We start from the raw sequence: 16,942 nt of genomic DNA, 5'->3' as shown, positions 1-16,942 counted from the left end.
CCCACATTTGTAGTAATGACACTATAACCAAACCGGAAATTGTAATGCGTGCGCACGCGAAACTTTCTCGTGCGCACGCAATAGTTTCGAGTGCGCACGTGAAAGTCCGTATTATTATTTTTTTGCAAAGGTCCCCTCAGGGGCTCCATAGAAAGATGTGTGAAACAGCGCGATAAAAAAATCGGTATAGAAAAATTACATTTTGATAAATGGAAACTAAAATTTAAAGCAACAAACTAAATTCCCTGATATTCCGTGACTTGGACAAAAAATATATAAAATTCCCTGACTTTCAATGTCTGGAATAGACCTTTTAAAATTCCATGACATTACAGAAATTCCATGACCCGTGGGAACCCTGTAAATATCTCACAAATTTTGAATGGTAGTGTACATTATTTTTACACATAAAATATTTCAATTGTATGTTTATTTCACTCTTTATTTAGATGGTTGTTAAAAAAATGTATGGCTATTATTTATTTTCATATTTTACAGGAAGAAAAAGGAAGAAAGTCTGAAAAGTGGCAAAATCAAGGTTTATTTTTTTATAGCTCTTTTCAAAATTCTAAATCATTGCAAGGCAGCTTTAAAGACCGAATTACTATATTGTGGATTACTATATAACTGTAAACATTTTCAAAAGGACAAATATGAAAATGGGGTGAAAAAAAAATCAACACCTGTCACAGCTGAAGAGCATGGATAACAAAATTCAAGGAAAAATGTTTTGCTTTTGAATAATTATGAATTTCCCAAGCCATTGAATTGAACATCTCCGTTCAATGATATCAAAGTTGCACAGGCAAGATATTCGAGCTCATGGGAGAAGCAGAAAAGAAAAATTATTACATGGCAGATGAGTTCTTCTACGAGTCGCCTCACACTAAAAATAAACCCTCAGCCACGCATCACAAACTACCAGCGCAACCTGATGTCGGCTTTGTCAAATAATTCTGCCCAGTGAAGCTTCACCACATCCCAGAGGATTTGTTATGCGTTATGTTCGACTTGTTCTTCTTTTCGCTCTCACTCACTCATTCATTCAAGCCTGTCTCTATCGCCCTCCTGCATATTTTACTTTGGCATATGCCACAGTTGAGTTCCATTAATCAGTCCCTGCTCGTATGAGAGCTGAATGTTAAACCATCAAAGCTACAAAAAAAAAAAACAGGCCCGGCATTAACCTTGTAGATGGAGACGGTTCACGCATCCACGGTACTTGGCAATGAAGGGAAAAGGAGAACTTCTCAAATTGTTTCCAGCCCTGAGCTGCATGAGCGAACGGGTCTGTGTGTGTGCGTGTGTGCGCGTGTGTGTGTGTGGCGGTTCCAGGCTTCGCTATAAATAAGCCTGGCTGCTGGAGAGGTGGAAGTCTGCAGAGGAACTGACAGTAGAGGGCAACACGGCCTTGTCTCACTGGGAGACGCCAATTAAAACTGGACCCAAACCCAAAGTGTGCAAACTACTTGAGAGAATGAGAAATGAGTTTTGGCAAGGAGCAGATTCGAAGTAACGGCGCTGCAAGATGTCAGCCAGTCATTTAAGGAGTTTCACTTTGAGAAATCGCTAACACGCAGCTTGTGTGGCGTCAAAATACAGAGTTAAAATCTTCTGGGATGGCAGACATCCCATTGCTGATGATCAGCTACAAATGACACTGAGTATTTGCTAATACAGGCTATCTGATGTGCTAACAAGGAAAAGCGACGCACTGCTGAAGAGTAAAGAATAACTTGCTCCTAATGTTGGGTAAGTTACTCTAAAAAAGTCATTAATTTCTAGCTACTAAATACATTTTCAATAGTGTGTTATGTTACTCTCTCTAAAAAGTATTGCATTACTTATTAATAATTACTTTCTAAATCCCATTTCAACCTCGACCAGCTGAATAATAAAAGGATATAGACATGAAACTGCTCTTTTATTGTTTTAAATAAATAATATAAAATTGCATAAATGATTCTTGAACTGGCCAAAATATTTAAAGGTCCATTTAGAAGGTTACATTAAAAACATATATTTTAACATGAGATGTTACATTTTGATGTTAAATCCAGTATTGTTGTATATAGAGTTTTATAGAGTTGTTCTGTAGTCTATACAGTATTTCATTCAATGACATGAGAAGTAAATGTAATTCAACTTCACCGCTGGCAAAATGGGCTTTCAATAAAACTCGTCTGCCAATACAGTAGAAAGGCAAAACAGTTGTTGAAATCACTGCTTCCTGAATAGAGAAAACATTGAAAAAAGGCTGTTGTTTTCCCTTTTGCCATATAGGTAGGACAACTTCAACAACCATAATGCACTGGGCATGTTGCCGTCCAAGGCAATTCCCATCAGTTTGCTATGGATACGCTTGACCAGAGTCAAACACTGCCTTGTTGTAGTTGGAAATACTTCTTAGCAAACTTTTAGTCATAATGGTTTAGTTGGCTTGTATTGTACTTTCGGTTTCCAGTGAAAGATCCAGTGCGTTGTAGGCAGTGGATAAAAGCTGCAAAGAATCGTAATTATGGAGAGATGCCATGACGTAAAATCTGAAAAACCTCTATGTTTCTAGTCAACATTTCAAACTGGATGACTAGGAACACAGTGTTTTAGGCCAAACGGAGCAGAAATAATCTGAAAGAAACTGCTGTTCTGTCAGTTTTCCCTATAAGGGATGACCTTAAAGGGACATCTTTGTACCCTATTTACATTTACGCATTTGGCAGACGCTTTTATCCAAAGCGACTTACATTGCATTTCAAGGTAAACTTTTACATTCTTATCAGTTCTTGCTTTTCCTTGGAATCGAACCCATGACCTTGGCATTGCGAGCGCCAACGCTCTACTGTTTGAGCTATTATTTACCCATAATAGTTTATAGTAGAGTACATATTACTGCTCTAAGGTATTAAAATGGGTTTAAAAGAAGTGCATTTAAATGTATTGAATGTGCACTTATGTACTTCAAATCTTAAAAGTAAATCTTAAATAGAGTACACTTTCATGGTTATGTTTCTTAACACACTTATGTACACTTTAATGTCAAATTAAAAGTTTTACTTTAAAGTGCATTTGAAATAACTGACTTAATATGTTGTCATGCTTTAAAAGTACACTTATTGTGATGTGTTGACTAACGAATAATATCACATTAAAAGTTTGACTTTAAAGTGCATTTTAAATCATGTTTTTTGTCATGTTTTAAAGTACACTTATTTCGATGTGTTGGCTAACATACTAAAGCACATGTAAAATACATGATTACAATCTGATATTGCATTTAAAGATAATATATTTTAATAATACAAACTAATATTGTCCTAATATTACAAATATATTAGTAAATTACTAATATTTTCCTAATATTAAAATATATTTAAATACAAGTTTCAATAGAAATGACATTCAAGTATGTTTTAGTTCACCATAAATGATTGCCAGGACATTCAAAAGTACGGTAAAAAGTGTTCATATACTTTGTTCCTGCTGCTGTATCATAAGAAACAAATTGACATACAGTATGACATACAACCAAAATCTGATGACAATATAAAAAGAAATCTGGGGTGAAAACAAATGAAAGGTTTTGTGCATGTCTAATTCACATTTTCTTTTATAGCTAAGGTAGCAAAAATCTACGTTTTGCACTTTTTTATCTATTCACTCACAACAAAAGTCTTTTACATGACCTTCAACCTTCAGCTTAAGAATATTGAATAAAATCATTCTTAAAGACACTCGAGTATCATCACTACACAAGACCAGTCATTTTAGTCAACCTGGCCAAACTTTCACAAAAGCAGTGGCATACTCTTGCCGCATTCACATTGGCATTTGTGCTTGTAACATTCGAGGAACAAGCATCCGTGAATGATAAAGAAATATTCATTCTTACCTTGCCCTTGAGCATCCACTGAGTCTGTGCACAGGATCCACAGGACACAGGTAATGAGGAGGAGAGGAGGTCCAGCTAGGACACCAGCACACCTCGCTCGGTCTGGGTTGGCGGCCATGACACCATTGGTTACTGCCAGAGAGGAAAGATTGAAAGATTTTTGTCAAGTGCATATTTGTATCGTAATTTGAAAATAATTAATTCAGTCTTTTATTCAATAAATAAATTAAGAAAAATAAAAAAAAAACAGTATTCTACTGTCAGCAGCAGCATTAGGGTCAATGCATCACAAGTAACTAAAGAGTAATGTAATCAGATTACTTAACGAGTAAAGTAACACATTACTTTAAAATTTACAATAAGTTACTTTGTTTTCTCATGTATTGACTGACAGCTCTCCTGTCCTCATGTTGAAAGAAATCATGAGTGAGCGCAGAGACGTTGTGTGTGCTGTGTGTGAACATGATGATTATTGTAGATCTAGACTAAATGTGAACATACATTTACTCATTTACTCACTCGCACTAAAACAGATTTCAGTATTCATCTAAATTAATAAAAAACTGTGGAATGCAAATTCAGAATATTATGCAAACTTCCAGTGATTAAATATGTTAAATAACACAAATACACTATTTATTTTTTAATCTCACTTGATTAACCTATGTCTTTGCTGCCTTTGATGATCAAATTAAACCATACGAATAAGCAAAAATTACTTTAGGTACACACGTGTGTTGTTGTTGGGTTTTTAAAGGTTTGTTTGAGCTGTGCTCTCTACTGTACAGGTGTGAATTTGCATTTCCTTTAGCCTAAAAATTATTTATTTCACTTTGGGTTTGAAAGGGCCTTTACATTTGGCAAAAATATAACTTTTTTTGTTGTATTTATTGTTATTGTTGTTAAAGTCTGCATGAAACGGAAGTTGAGATTGTCATTTTTTCCTTGCTGTGACGTATATCCGAGTGAAACGGCTTCTGAAATTAGAAAAAATGTAGGGCGGGGCTTGATTTCGTCCTTCGGGAATTGATTGGATCGTTGGAGGTTGGGCTTTGCAAACAAAATGGAGGCAGATTTGAATGCCAGTTTACATTCTGTTGTGGAGGATTTCTCTCCACCGGACTCCCCACCGTTACCCTCCCATGAAGGATTTTTTATTGAGGAGCCCGGCGACGAGAATGAGGACGAGCAGCTAAATTTTCAGGTTTCTCTGAGAGGCGGTGCAGAAACGAGACAGACACCGATAGCCGCACCCTTTCGCCATGGCACCTGATCGAAAGAGAAGAGGGGTAGTTTCGAGGGGGGAGGGAAGGGTAATGTATTTGATTAAAGATTATAAGAGTACATGAATTTTAATAAAATAATGAAGTGCACAGATAAATAATTTATAATAAACACTACAATATTACATATAAAAAGAAGATTTGTCAAATTTGATTTCATGCCGACTTTAAAAAATAAACAAGCAAGCCCAATCCAGATGAGAAAAAGTAACACAAAAGTAACTAAGTAATGCAATTAGTTACTTTTTAGGGAGTAACGCAATATTGTAATGCATTACTTATAAAAGTTACTTTCCCCAAAACTGGTACCCTCAGCACTACCCTGCCCTGACAATCATAAAGTTCATATTTCAAGTACTAAATAAAACAGAGTACAGTTCTTTTTTTGTGTTGTGGGAACATTGTGTCAGTGGTTAAAAATGTAAAAACCACAAGTTTATGAATGTAACCGAGAATCTTTACAAGATAAATTCCCATTTTTCTTAATATCTCAAAGGATATCTGAAAGTCAAGACATGTTCTGATATTACAAAACATTTATTTAGTAAGACAAGTCCAATATGTGATTACTTCAATATCCAAGGACTAATTCTGAAAGAAAGCCGCGCACAATTTATCAGAGGCGACATTCCCGCCATGCAAGACGTAGCCAAGCTTTCTTTTTTAATTCACTGAGAGTAAGACGACTGCTATGAAATATAACTTGCGGTCTGGAATGTCCCACTCATTAAACACAAAGCTTTTATGAACCAACAATTCATCAAATTTTAACGATATGTTTGTAGAGGCGCATTCAGGCCTAAATTTATGAAGTTACCATTACACTTAATGAAGTATCATGTCTTTATGATGCCAATAACTAAAACATGCCCAGCTGACATGGAGTGCGGTTTAAGTGAAAAACTGGCAGAAGTTGCAGCTCACAATTATTACTCAGTACAATATGAAATGGAGGTTACTACACGTTATGTATGAGACATCCCTCATTGTCGGCTGTGGCAGTGACACAGTCCCTAACATGCTCAAATGATTGCAATTAATGCAATGCAAATGAAAGAAGCAATAGCATACCGTAATGCAACACAAATCCATTTATGGATTTTATTGATTTCTCTCCACTAGCTGTCTGATATGCCTGTCAGTCTGTTCAGATATTCTCTCTTTCACAGATACTCAGTCTGGGTCAGTCAGACCAGTGATGTATCATGCCTGACTTGGTTCACTTTGCCATCGCTCACCCTTACACTTCTCGACATGCTTGCCTTGTAGCAAAGGGTAAATAAAATCAATAAGCCTCCATTTCACATCACAACTATTTAATTTATTTCTCCATCAATAGCTCCTTGGCTGGAATTAAAGCACAGGCATTTGCATACACAAGTCAAGACTGAGCATTACTGAGAATGAAGAAAGGAAAGAGACTATTTTTACAGTTAGAACGTGACAGAATGCGCATTAAACATAACACCATTCATATTATAAATAATAATAATAATGGTGCTTGTAAAAATATGTCTAAAAAGACTGTCTAAATGCAGTATATCTTTTAGTAGTTTAATAAAAGTTTCTGGATTTTATATAAAGCAGTTCGCCTCATGGGAGCTGCTGTTGAGATCACGTGACCAGCATAATACTGTATTTTCTATCTCTATAACCTCTAATTAACAGGACAGTTGCAGTCACAGAATTAATCTTTCATGGTTGACTGCAAATTGCGCATGACTGTGACATCATAACCGGCAATTAGGCTATGGCTTTTATAGATCAGATTCACACTGCTAGGTGTGTTTTACCCATAGGTTTTACCACTGTAAAATTGGCCAGAGCAAAAATAAAATTAAATAAATAAATAAAGGAAAATGCATCGAGGCAGTATCGAGGCAAATAACCACCCGATGCAAAACGGAGTGCATTCAGCTAGCAGTGGATTTATTCTATACCATGGTCATTTGCTATCATAGACAACTTAAGTCAAACTACTGACACAGAGATAAAGTAGTGCGGTAAGGTTAAATTTATTTGATTATATTATAAAATGTTTTGGAATTAATTTGCCTATTGAGAGAGAGAGAGAGAGAGAGAGAGAGAGAGAGAGAGAGAGAGAGAGAGAGAGAGAGAGAGAGAGAGAGAGAGAGAGAGAATTACCTGTGTCTGTGCACAGTGCAGCGTCTTTCGACTAGCAATGACGTGTCCGCCGCTGAAGTTGTGTTTAATTCTTTTAAAAAGGAAATGTTACAACCCCCTTGCTGAGTAATATAATGTAGCGATTCAGTAGTGAATTTAATCTCTTAATAAAAGTCGCAGGACAGCGTTGACAAGAAGTTTCTGTTGCTTCTGAACTCTGCGTGCAGTGATGTACCCGCGCGTGCGCTATTAAAGCAGCGCATTAATACAGAACGGTGATAGAACTGACTTGGAACTACTCGTTTTATTTCACTCCCTGGAGGCAATCAGAATCGAGTATTCAGTATAAAAAACCAGCACTGATTAATGTGCTTTATTTCTTTCATTGTAACTGTATGAAAAGTAAAGACCATCACATTTCTAACACAGATCACCAAATAGTAATTAGCTTGTCATGACTACACCAAATTTATAAAAAAAAATAAAAAATAAAACCACACACGTTTCATAATTCTCAGTATGGTCACAATAAATTAATAACTCCAGTTAATAAAATTAATAACAAATATGCCTATATAACAAGTATATCCATTCATATCTATCTTAAACGCTAAAAAAAAGTAAATATAAAGTTGGACTCATTTTGACTTCCATACAGTATACTCACATAAAGCAACATACTAGACAGCAAATCTCAACATACCTGATTTTTCACAAAAAAAAAAAATTAAGCACATTAGTCTACCATCCAGCTAGATGGATGTGTGTCAGCCTGACAGTGTCAGGTTGTCACAGCAGTCATATGGAGAAAGACAACCCAGATGCAGAATGACCAAGCGATAGAATTTTATTGACAAGGCACAATAGGGATGGTTAAGAGTGAGGATGATCCAAACAGTAGGACAGGGCAGCCAACAGGGGAAAGGGAAGACAGACGAGAGCCAACCCAGGCAAGGCTATGCTGGAGAATCGAGGCGATGGAGAAGCACCAGATAACGTCTGGAGATCAGGCGGTAGCTTGAGGAACTAGAGGCTGAAAACTTTGAGCTGCAACCAAAGCTGTATCAGTCACACTGCCTGGTCTTGAAAGCAGCAGCCAGGATGGAGGACAGGAACAAACACAAGACAACAAGAGAGAACAACAAGAAAACAGAAATAAAAACTGACTCAGTATAGCGACTACAGAAAAGAAAAACTAATTTAACTGAAAATAATAAAAATTAAACAAAAATGAATACTAAGAATAAATAACTGAAGCTACAAACAGAGAAAGGCCAAATCAAAATAGAAACCAACAAATAAGGCTTGAGAAACCTAGAGCAAAAGACTGGAACTAGCCTAAAGCAAACTCAAAAGAACAAGGTGCAAACACTAGAACTGCCAGGACACACTGTCTAAAAGATCAGTAGACAAGCAAGAATCTCATCCACCACATGCAACAAACCAGCAGAGACATGAGGGAAAGGAGCACAATATAAAGGGACCAGAGCACATAAGGATCAGGTGAGCATAATTAGTGAAACAAGGACCAGACAAGGACTAAACAAGGGGGCGGGACAAGAGGAGCAAATGGCCAACACAAACAAAGACAAAGGCACAAGACACACAAAGAAACATTGAACGGAGACAAGACTGACAAGACTGTCTGGGCAAAACCCTGACAGTATACTTGCATAGAGCGATATATACTATTTTACATATCTCAACTGCCTGATTACATGTAGGCTATTGTTTTAAAATGTAAACAATATTATCTGCTAAAGAACTATAAGATATTAAGATATAACAAACATTAACATTATGATTTCCCGTAAAGCTGCTTTGAAACGGGTATTGTGAAAAGTGCTACACAAACAACTTGATTTTGAAGAATCATTTTACATTTTTTAGTGAACTGACCCTTTAAAACTCTGCCCTAGTATAGTCGACATCACAAGAGCCATTCAGTTTCAAACCTGCATCTGCACTGACAAAAGTAGGCGCCACAGAGAAGACTAATTCCCCCTGATCAATATCTACTTCCACGTTGGGCTGGAGTTCAGCGTGGATGGCAGTGGTCAATGACTCTTGCTCAGAGGTCCGGGGCAGTGCTGGACACAGGCCCAGGAGAGACAGATTGGTGAAGAGTGGGACGGCTACAGCCAGGCGCCTGGATTCCTGTCATCCTCTCCCCCTCCTCCTCCTTCTGTCTGCTAGATCAACATGCGCCACGGCTCTCAAACACAACAACCTGTTTGAGATTAGCCATCGGATGGGCTGCTCTGCATAACGACATCCTTACAGGCATCCACAATTACATGGCTTTTATCTTGTCTCGTCAGGATATGTTTAAGGAGCTGTCCGTGGTTCTGAATGCTGTTGGATCGGTTCACGCTGTGGAGGTGTGGACGCAGAAGACGTGCTGTCCATCGGCCTGTCAGAATGTAATTATGTGGGAGCCTCGGAGTGCCAAGACAGAAAGAAAGAAAAAAAAACGAAAAAAAAAAAAAAACACAGTTGAGGTCTTGGAGGGCAAGTGTGCCACCGTGGATTTCGGCAAACATTTCAGCAAACTCCCCTGAGCGTGGCAGGCCTCTGCCAAATCACAAAACCGTTAGGCGCCTCGCTCAGCAGAGAGGAGATCTTCAATGGTGATGTTGACACAAACCAATTAAATTCTCCTCTGCTGTAAGCTTGACATGCTGTGATCGGCTTTGGGTGCTCGAGCCCCTGCCCTTTTTCAAAATTATTCAAAAGTGGCCCCTCTCAAACAAATATCAATGATAATATTGTGGTCAATAAAATAAAACGCATTTGATTATAATTAACATGACGATGTGTACAAAAATAAAGTAGCCTAAATTCACGTTTATTTTTACGTTTCTGTCAATCTGAGGTCGGTGTCGTTGCCACAACGCGTTGCTATGGGTTGCGCCACTTGCGTCAAGTTGCGTGTGTCTTGTAGTGTGTGTGGACGGCAGGCGTAACCGTAGCAAAAGTTATGCGTTGAAAATGCACTAGTGTCATCGTAGGTATTCCACAGTCTGCTCGGGAACCGATGCTCTCGAGCCGAAATATAGCCTAGTTATTTCAGTGAGTATATGGCTCGACCGCGGCAGGAAGAAATTAAGCAAACAATTTTTAAACTTTTTTTTTTTTTCTTCAATAATAAAAGGTGTGTCGATTCAATATCACATGATATTTCAAAATATTACATAATTCATTGAAGCCTGTTTGTCATATAATACACCGACCAATCGTTATCTGGCACAACAAGTTCAAATTTCAGTGGACAATGTGAAGTGGAGCAGTACTTTTCCAGTCATTCATAAATCGTTTGAAAATTAGATGGACAGACTAATTTACATTTATGAAGCGATCTGAATCTGCGTCGTTTAAACAATGGATGTTAACTGACTACAAAGCACTGCACAAAACTAGCACCAAAAGTCGCATTGATGGTAGTATTAAAGTCACTTTATCTATATTGATACACCGTTAACCTTGATCAAACTATCAGGTTAAATAAAGCTCATCAGGCGCCACCTACAGGCCTATTATGTGAAGTGTAGGCGGACAACAACACGCGAAATGGTGACGTGAAAGGACTTTAACATTTTTGTTAATGCAGCAATAGTTTAATAGTACAGTAGCCTACCACTGGTCAAAAATTTGGACACATTACTATGTTTTTTTTTTAGGGGTTCAAGCATGAAATGCTGAAACCCTATTGTAATTGTAAGGATTTGTAAAACGCATCGTGCAGGCCAAACCGTAAGGCCTAGAGACTTGAAACCTGGCCAGATGGTAGGCCTCAATTTGGGGACAACCTATCAGAGTATGACCCCGAATGGCCCATAGGTGGCGCTACAGCAACCAAAAGTTAAAAATTGCTCATAACTCTTAGACCGTTTGTCCCAGGATCAAGTGTCTTATATCGTTCCTTGGCTCAAGGCGGACAAAATGGCTATATCCGATTTTGATTTAGGCAGGAAAAATTTTCTGTTATGTCGAATTTTGTCCAAAACCTACTTTTGCAAACTAGTCCCTGGTTTTTCTCCCGGTCGGAACCAAACCAGTCTAGGACAATTCTCTGGACTCTCTAGATCAATAATTATCAAAAAAATAGTTGAACTTTGGCATTTGGGTGGCTGTAACAGAGTCATTTAGAAAATGGGCGTGGCAAAATACACTAAAAAGCCTATAAATCCTAAATGAAAACTCAGAACTTCACAAAAATTGGTGAGCATATGTAACATAACATCATTAACAAGCATGCAAAATTTGATGGAGATCGGACTATAGGTGGCGCTATAACTGTTAAACAGCTTTAAAACCATGTTTTTGGTACATTGCCTGTATTGGCTGTAAATGGTCTTTTCCATCTATTATGTCAGTGGTTACATGCTTGCTAAATAAAACTTAATAACTTTTGATGCTTTTGTGCTTTAAGGCCTTGAACCCTGATAAATGCTGCTTGCAGCTTTAATTTTATTTATTTTTTTATAAGTTTCTTATGCGCATCAAGCCTGTGTTTATTTGATCAAAAATACAGAAAAATATTATTACAATTTAAAATAATGTTTTTCTGTTTTAATATACTTTAAAAAAAAAAAAAAAAAAAAAAATTCTGTGATGCAAAGCTGGATTTTCAACAGTGTCACATGATTTTTCAGAAATCATTCTAATATTTTTTACCCGTGATACTTTTTTCAGGATTCATTGATGAATAAACAGTTAAAAAGAACAGTATCTAATTAAGTCTTTACTGTCACTTTTGATCAATTTAGCAAAATGAGCCCACATTTAAAAAGAGATGTAAAAATGAGCAAATGTCACTTACAAAACAAACAAAAAATGAAAATAAAATAAAGTAAAATAAAAATAAAATAAAATGCATTCATCACTAATATATGGGATGTTGAATAAGCCCACATTTAAAAAGGGATTCATTAAAAATAAGCTAATATTATATAAATAAAACTACAAATCAAAACAGAACAAAACCAAAATGCATTCATGCAAAATGCATTCATTACTAATATATGGGATGTTGAAAAAGCCTATAATTTAAATCATTTTATATAAATAAACCTAAATAATAAAATGCATTAATCGCTAATATCTGGGATGTTAAATATGTACCCATTTAAAAAGAGATACATTAAAAAAAATAAGCTAATATTATATAAATAATCATATAATAAAATAAAAAGCATTTATCATTAATATCCGATATGTGTGATGAAAAAGATACATTTAAAAAATAGGTTAATATATATAAATACACCTACATAATACAATAAAATGCATTAATCACTAATATCTTAAACAGCCCACATTAAAAATAGATATATTTTAAAAACAAGCCAATATTATATAAATGAGCTAAAAAAATATGGCCTTTAAAACCTGTTACAGAATTAAAATGATTTCAAATGTTACTTTAAGCAAATTAATCAAGAGGTCTCCTTCCACTTGAAGAGTCTCTGACATAAGAAAATGACCATGCACCAACAAATACACACAATATGAATCACTGCATATGGTGAACAGATGTTTTGTGTCATAACTATATTGAAGCCAGATCAGAAGCCAGACAAGCCATGTTATGCAGTATCAGTGAGAGTGAGTATCAGCAACCTTTTTTTCTCCCTCCACCAAGGAAAATAGTCCCAAAAGAAGCTAAATCGACAAGGCTTGCGTGTATCCAAGCAACAAACTGTTCTGTAACCATGCATATTTTTCTTGATCTGAGCTCTGCTTTTAATACCGCGCCGCCACACCTTATGCTCTCCAAACTAAATTGTTTTGCTGTCAATCCATATGGCATCAAATGGCTCCATGCATTTCTTACTAGGACTCAACAAGTTATAGTCAAGCAGACTCTTTCTGAATGTAGGTCCACTCTTATTTACACTGTACGCCAATACGTTTAGGAGTCACCATCCTTTGAATACAGTTGTCAAATTTTCATATGATACTGCCATTCTTGGTCTTCTGTATAAGGATAAGGACATTCAAAATTATACTGCAGATTGCAGACTTTGTTACATGGAGTAAAGAACACAGTCTTGTAATTGACGTTAGAAAAACAGAGGAAATGATTGTAGAAAACCATCTCGTGATCAACAATGAGCCCATTAGACAGGTTGCTTCATTCACATACTTAGGTTTACTTATTGATAATTAACTTTCATGGGAGGTGCATCTGTGCTCAGACTTTTTGGAGTTGCTCAGAGGGTCATGTTGCTGTTTTATCATGCCTGTATCGAATCCATCTCACTGAGTATAGCGGCCTGGTTTGGTAATCTGACATTTGAACCGTTTGGTGCGTGCGGCAATGAAGATGGTTGGTCTGGGGGTTTACAGTCTATATTCAACAAAAGTACTTTTAAACAGGCAAGGCAAATGACTCTGGACCCTTCTCGTGGGCTCAATCCAGAATTCGAACCACTTCCATCTGGTCGACGTTTTTGTACCCCAAGGTTTAGATAAAGCCACTGTAAAAAGGATTTTGTTCCTTTGGCTGTTAAACTCTAGCGAAACTGTTTGACTGTGTGATTGCTATTGGTGTGGGTATCTTGTTTTTGCCCAAAACAAATTTCCCTTAAAAGGGACAAATAAAGTATAAAATTATATACTGATTCTAGAACCTTTGCAATTCTTGGCCCTATGCGAGAGTTTTATAAAGAAAGAAAAAAAAAACAACTAGCAAATCTCTTAGTATAACCACAGAGGTGGGAAGAATCTGGCCAAGACTCTTGAAATTCAAGAAACCAGTTGGTTCTTTAACACACCAGATCTGTCAAGATGCTTTGTCTTCATAGGAATTTAGGTTGTGTCCCATTCAACCTGAATTCACCCTACAGAGACTGACGATGGATTTGCATAAAGTCCAACAGTGAAAGTTGATATGTACCAAAGCAAAAAACTGCCACATTACGTACTGTATGAATGATATTGAATAACACATAATATACACACTAAAGTGCACTCAACAGTAATGTAAGACTAATGTGAGAGCACTGTGACTGACTTCCATCAACACGCCATGTGACAAACACACTAACCCACATGCACAGACATAGATGAAGTTCCTCTCGCCTAGCTTACCTCTATCAGCAGGTGTCTTCAAAGCATAGCTTGAAAACGCATTTGCGATGTATTATTCCCCGTGCTCTCGGAATAGTTTGCGCACGGTTGGAATTCCTGCCCTCTCTCACACACAACTGGCAAAGCACTCTGCCTTCCTCCCAGGCTCATCCCATCTGCAAAGCGAGGGAGAGAGATGGAGCTCGCAAGAGAGTGAGAGAGAGAGAGAGAGAGAGAGAGAGAGAGAGAGAGGATGAGGCAAAAGAGAGTGAAGGAGGAGGAGAGACATCGTTTCGATAATGCAGATTGTCATAAGAGAGCTGCATTCCTGGTAATCCAATAGAAGTGAAGTAAAAGCTTCTGTCATTTCAACAGACTTAATGAAAGCAATTTGATTAGGTGGCCCTGCATCTGCACAGCTTCCTTCAGACTCATTGTTTCGGATTTGTGCCGGCCTGTCTCACTCTCAAATTAACTTGCCTTTAAATGTATTTAATGTTTGGCTTGAATACTTACACGATTCCTGCTTGGAACGGTTCGGTGGAGGGGAGCCATTCAATTGAAACTGCTATTCTTTGAGTGAAGTGAAGCTCAACTGTTACAGAATGGGGCTAGCAACATCAAGGTCATGGGTTTGATTCTCTGGGGGAAATGTTTACCTATGTAGCTTTGCCTATAATGTTGACAGAAAATATGACATCAGTAACCTTGTAAGATCTTAAAATGGGGGTATTCAACATTTTTCAGGCAAATGAACTATTGATGAATAAAGAGATGGAGCAGAGACCTGGTACATATGGTTTTCAAAATAAAAACTGTTACATTTTATACCTGGCCAAAAAAAAAGTGTATAGCACCACAATTATATAAGGCCATATTTAAAAAGAGATGCATTCAAATAATTTGTTATTATTATGTAAATAAGCCTACATAACATAAAAGTGCTTTCATCACTAATATCTGGAACTTTGAATAAGCATTACAAAAACAAGTTCATATTATATAAATGAGCCTATATAAAATAAAGAGCTAAAATAAATAAATAAATATAACTCAAATAAAATAAGGCCTTTAAAAACTGTAACAGAATATATATATAAAACAAATTTATCAAGAAATATCCTTCGATTGGAAAAGCTGACCAAAAGATTTTAAAGGTAGCCTACAGGTTTTAGCATAATAACTACTCTCTGTTGTCATTCATGCTACATGTCTTGTTGCCAATATATAATTTAGCACTTTAAACCACACGTCTTGCACCGGATATATAATACGAACATATACAAATATTTCTGAATGGTAAAATTAAAATGAAACATAAAATATATCATAAAAAAAAAATGAAAGTGCCCCTATGGTTTTTCAAATATTCCCGTTCATGCAGTGTGTAATATAGCTGTTTATAAATGTAAACGTTCTGCAAAGTTGTAAAGTTGAAAGTGCACGATAAATACAGTTATTGTATCCCAAAAGAAAGAATCGACTCTGAACCGCCAATACAAGTCGTTTTTCATTCGAATCCAACTGATTTATGGTCGGTTATACGTCACTATAAGATTAATTTGCATAACGCCCGTCTATGTTGTACGCGTTGTCCACTCGTGAACAACATGACCAGCCCTCAAATGTCATTTTACTGACGACTGCTTCTCAAAGTTCAACGTGGGATTCACAAACCTCTTACTCTTGAAAGATGGGTCAGTAGGCCTACGCAGGACCAGCTTGCTCCTCAGAATCACAACCTGTAAGTATGAATAATTATTGACGTATATATTTTCTACCGGGTGTTCAAAATAATTCTAGCGTTTTATATTGTGTAAGTTTCCAGCTAACCTGCTAATTCATGTTATCACTGTCTTACTGAAATACTTCTGCTAATCAGCTGTGGGCCACTATTACCTAAAACTGTCTATTAATGCAGATTGTCTTTTGTTCTTACTATGAGTAAAGATAAAGGATGGAGCAAGATTTGTTTTACAAACGTTTGTTACATCAGTCATTCACGTTAGTGCTGGGCAAACCACCCTTATTGATACAGTTATTGATACGGTTCCCGCATATGCACTGCAATAAATGAGAAAAATACACATGGGTTTGTTGATGGACATACACTTGTTAATGCTGATGGTGAGGAATTACAGTTGCAACATCTCATAATGTGCCTCTCAAACTGAGTAGTGTATCACTGAGAAACACTGAGTCCTGCTCGAGCCGTCCTTGCGATGGAGGTTCGGGTTGAATAACTTGTTCTTCCAATGTTTCATCATCAGACTCGCACTCAGATTGATATTGTAAACTCGACATCATCGTTACTGTCTTTAAAGTGTGTACAATCAGAGAATGTATAAGGGGAGAACTTCCACTCTCAGTACACTTCCGGCTTCTGAACTGGTTGCAGTTCCACTGTGATTCCACATGAGGGCGCTCACAGGACGAGTGCAGAATGAATGGAGGTCTATGTCGCTATACCCATCAAAATCCACTTTTCTCAGGATATAATTTTTTGTCTAGTAATTTGAATGTTGTATTCGAAAGGAGATGCAAAGAAATTACACATTGCTGGGTGTTAGAT

At 36.9% G+C, this 16,942-nt stretch overlaps 1 protein-coding gene across 4 annotated transcripts in view; it reads right to left on the bottom strand.

Annotated features, from left to right (window-relative positions):
* The window catches only part of robo2 (roundabout, axon guidance receptor, homolog 2), a 452,373-nt gene extending 437,852 nt beyond the window's left edge, over positions 1 to 14,521 (bottom strand). For 2 of the 4 annotated variants that reach the window (XM_079886425.1, XM_079886426.1), the window contains exons 1-2: positions 14,392 to 14,520; positions 3,890 to 4,021 (exon numbers count right to left, since the gene is read on the bottom strand). In XM_079886425.1, the coding sequence (XP_079742551.1) occupies positions 3,890 to 4,007 (118 nt within the window). In that variant the 5' untranslated portion in view covers positions 4,008 to 4,021; positions 14,392 to 14,520. Of the gene's footprint in view, positions 1 to 3,889; positions 4,022 to 14,391 lie in introns of all 4 variants that reach the window. The other 2 variants (XM_079886421.1, XM_079886422.1) reach the window with 2 other exon arrangements.
* Positions 14,522 to 16,942: the final 2,421 nt, after the last annotated feature.

This window comes from Squalius cephalus (assembly GCF_949319135.1).
Source record: "Squalius cephalus genome assembly, chromosome: 11".
Classification (NCBI taxonomy): domain Eukaryota; kingdom Metazoa; phylum Chordata; class Actinopteri; order Cypriniformes; family Leuciscidae; genus Squalius; species Squalius cephalus.
The sequence above is the reverse complement of the archived record's forward strand: the minus strand, read 5'-3'. Positions and strand labels throughout refer to the sequence as shown.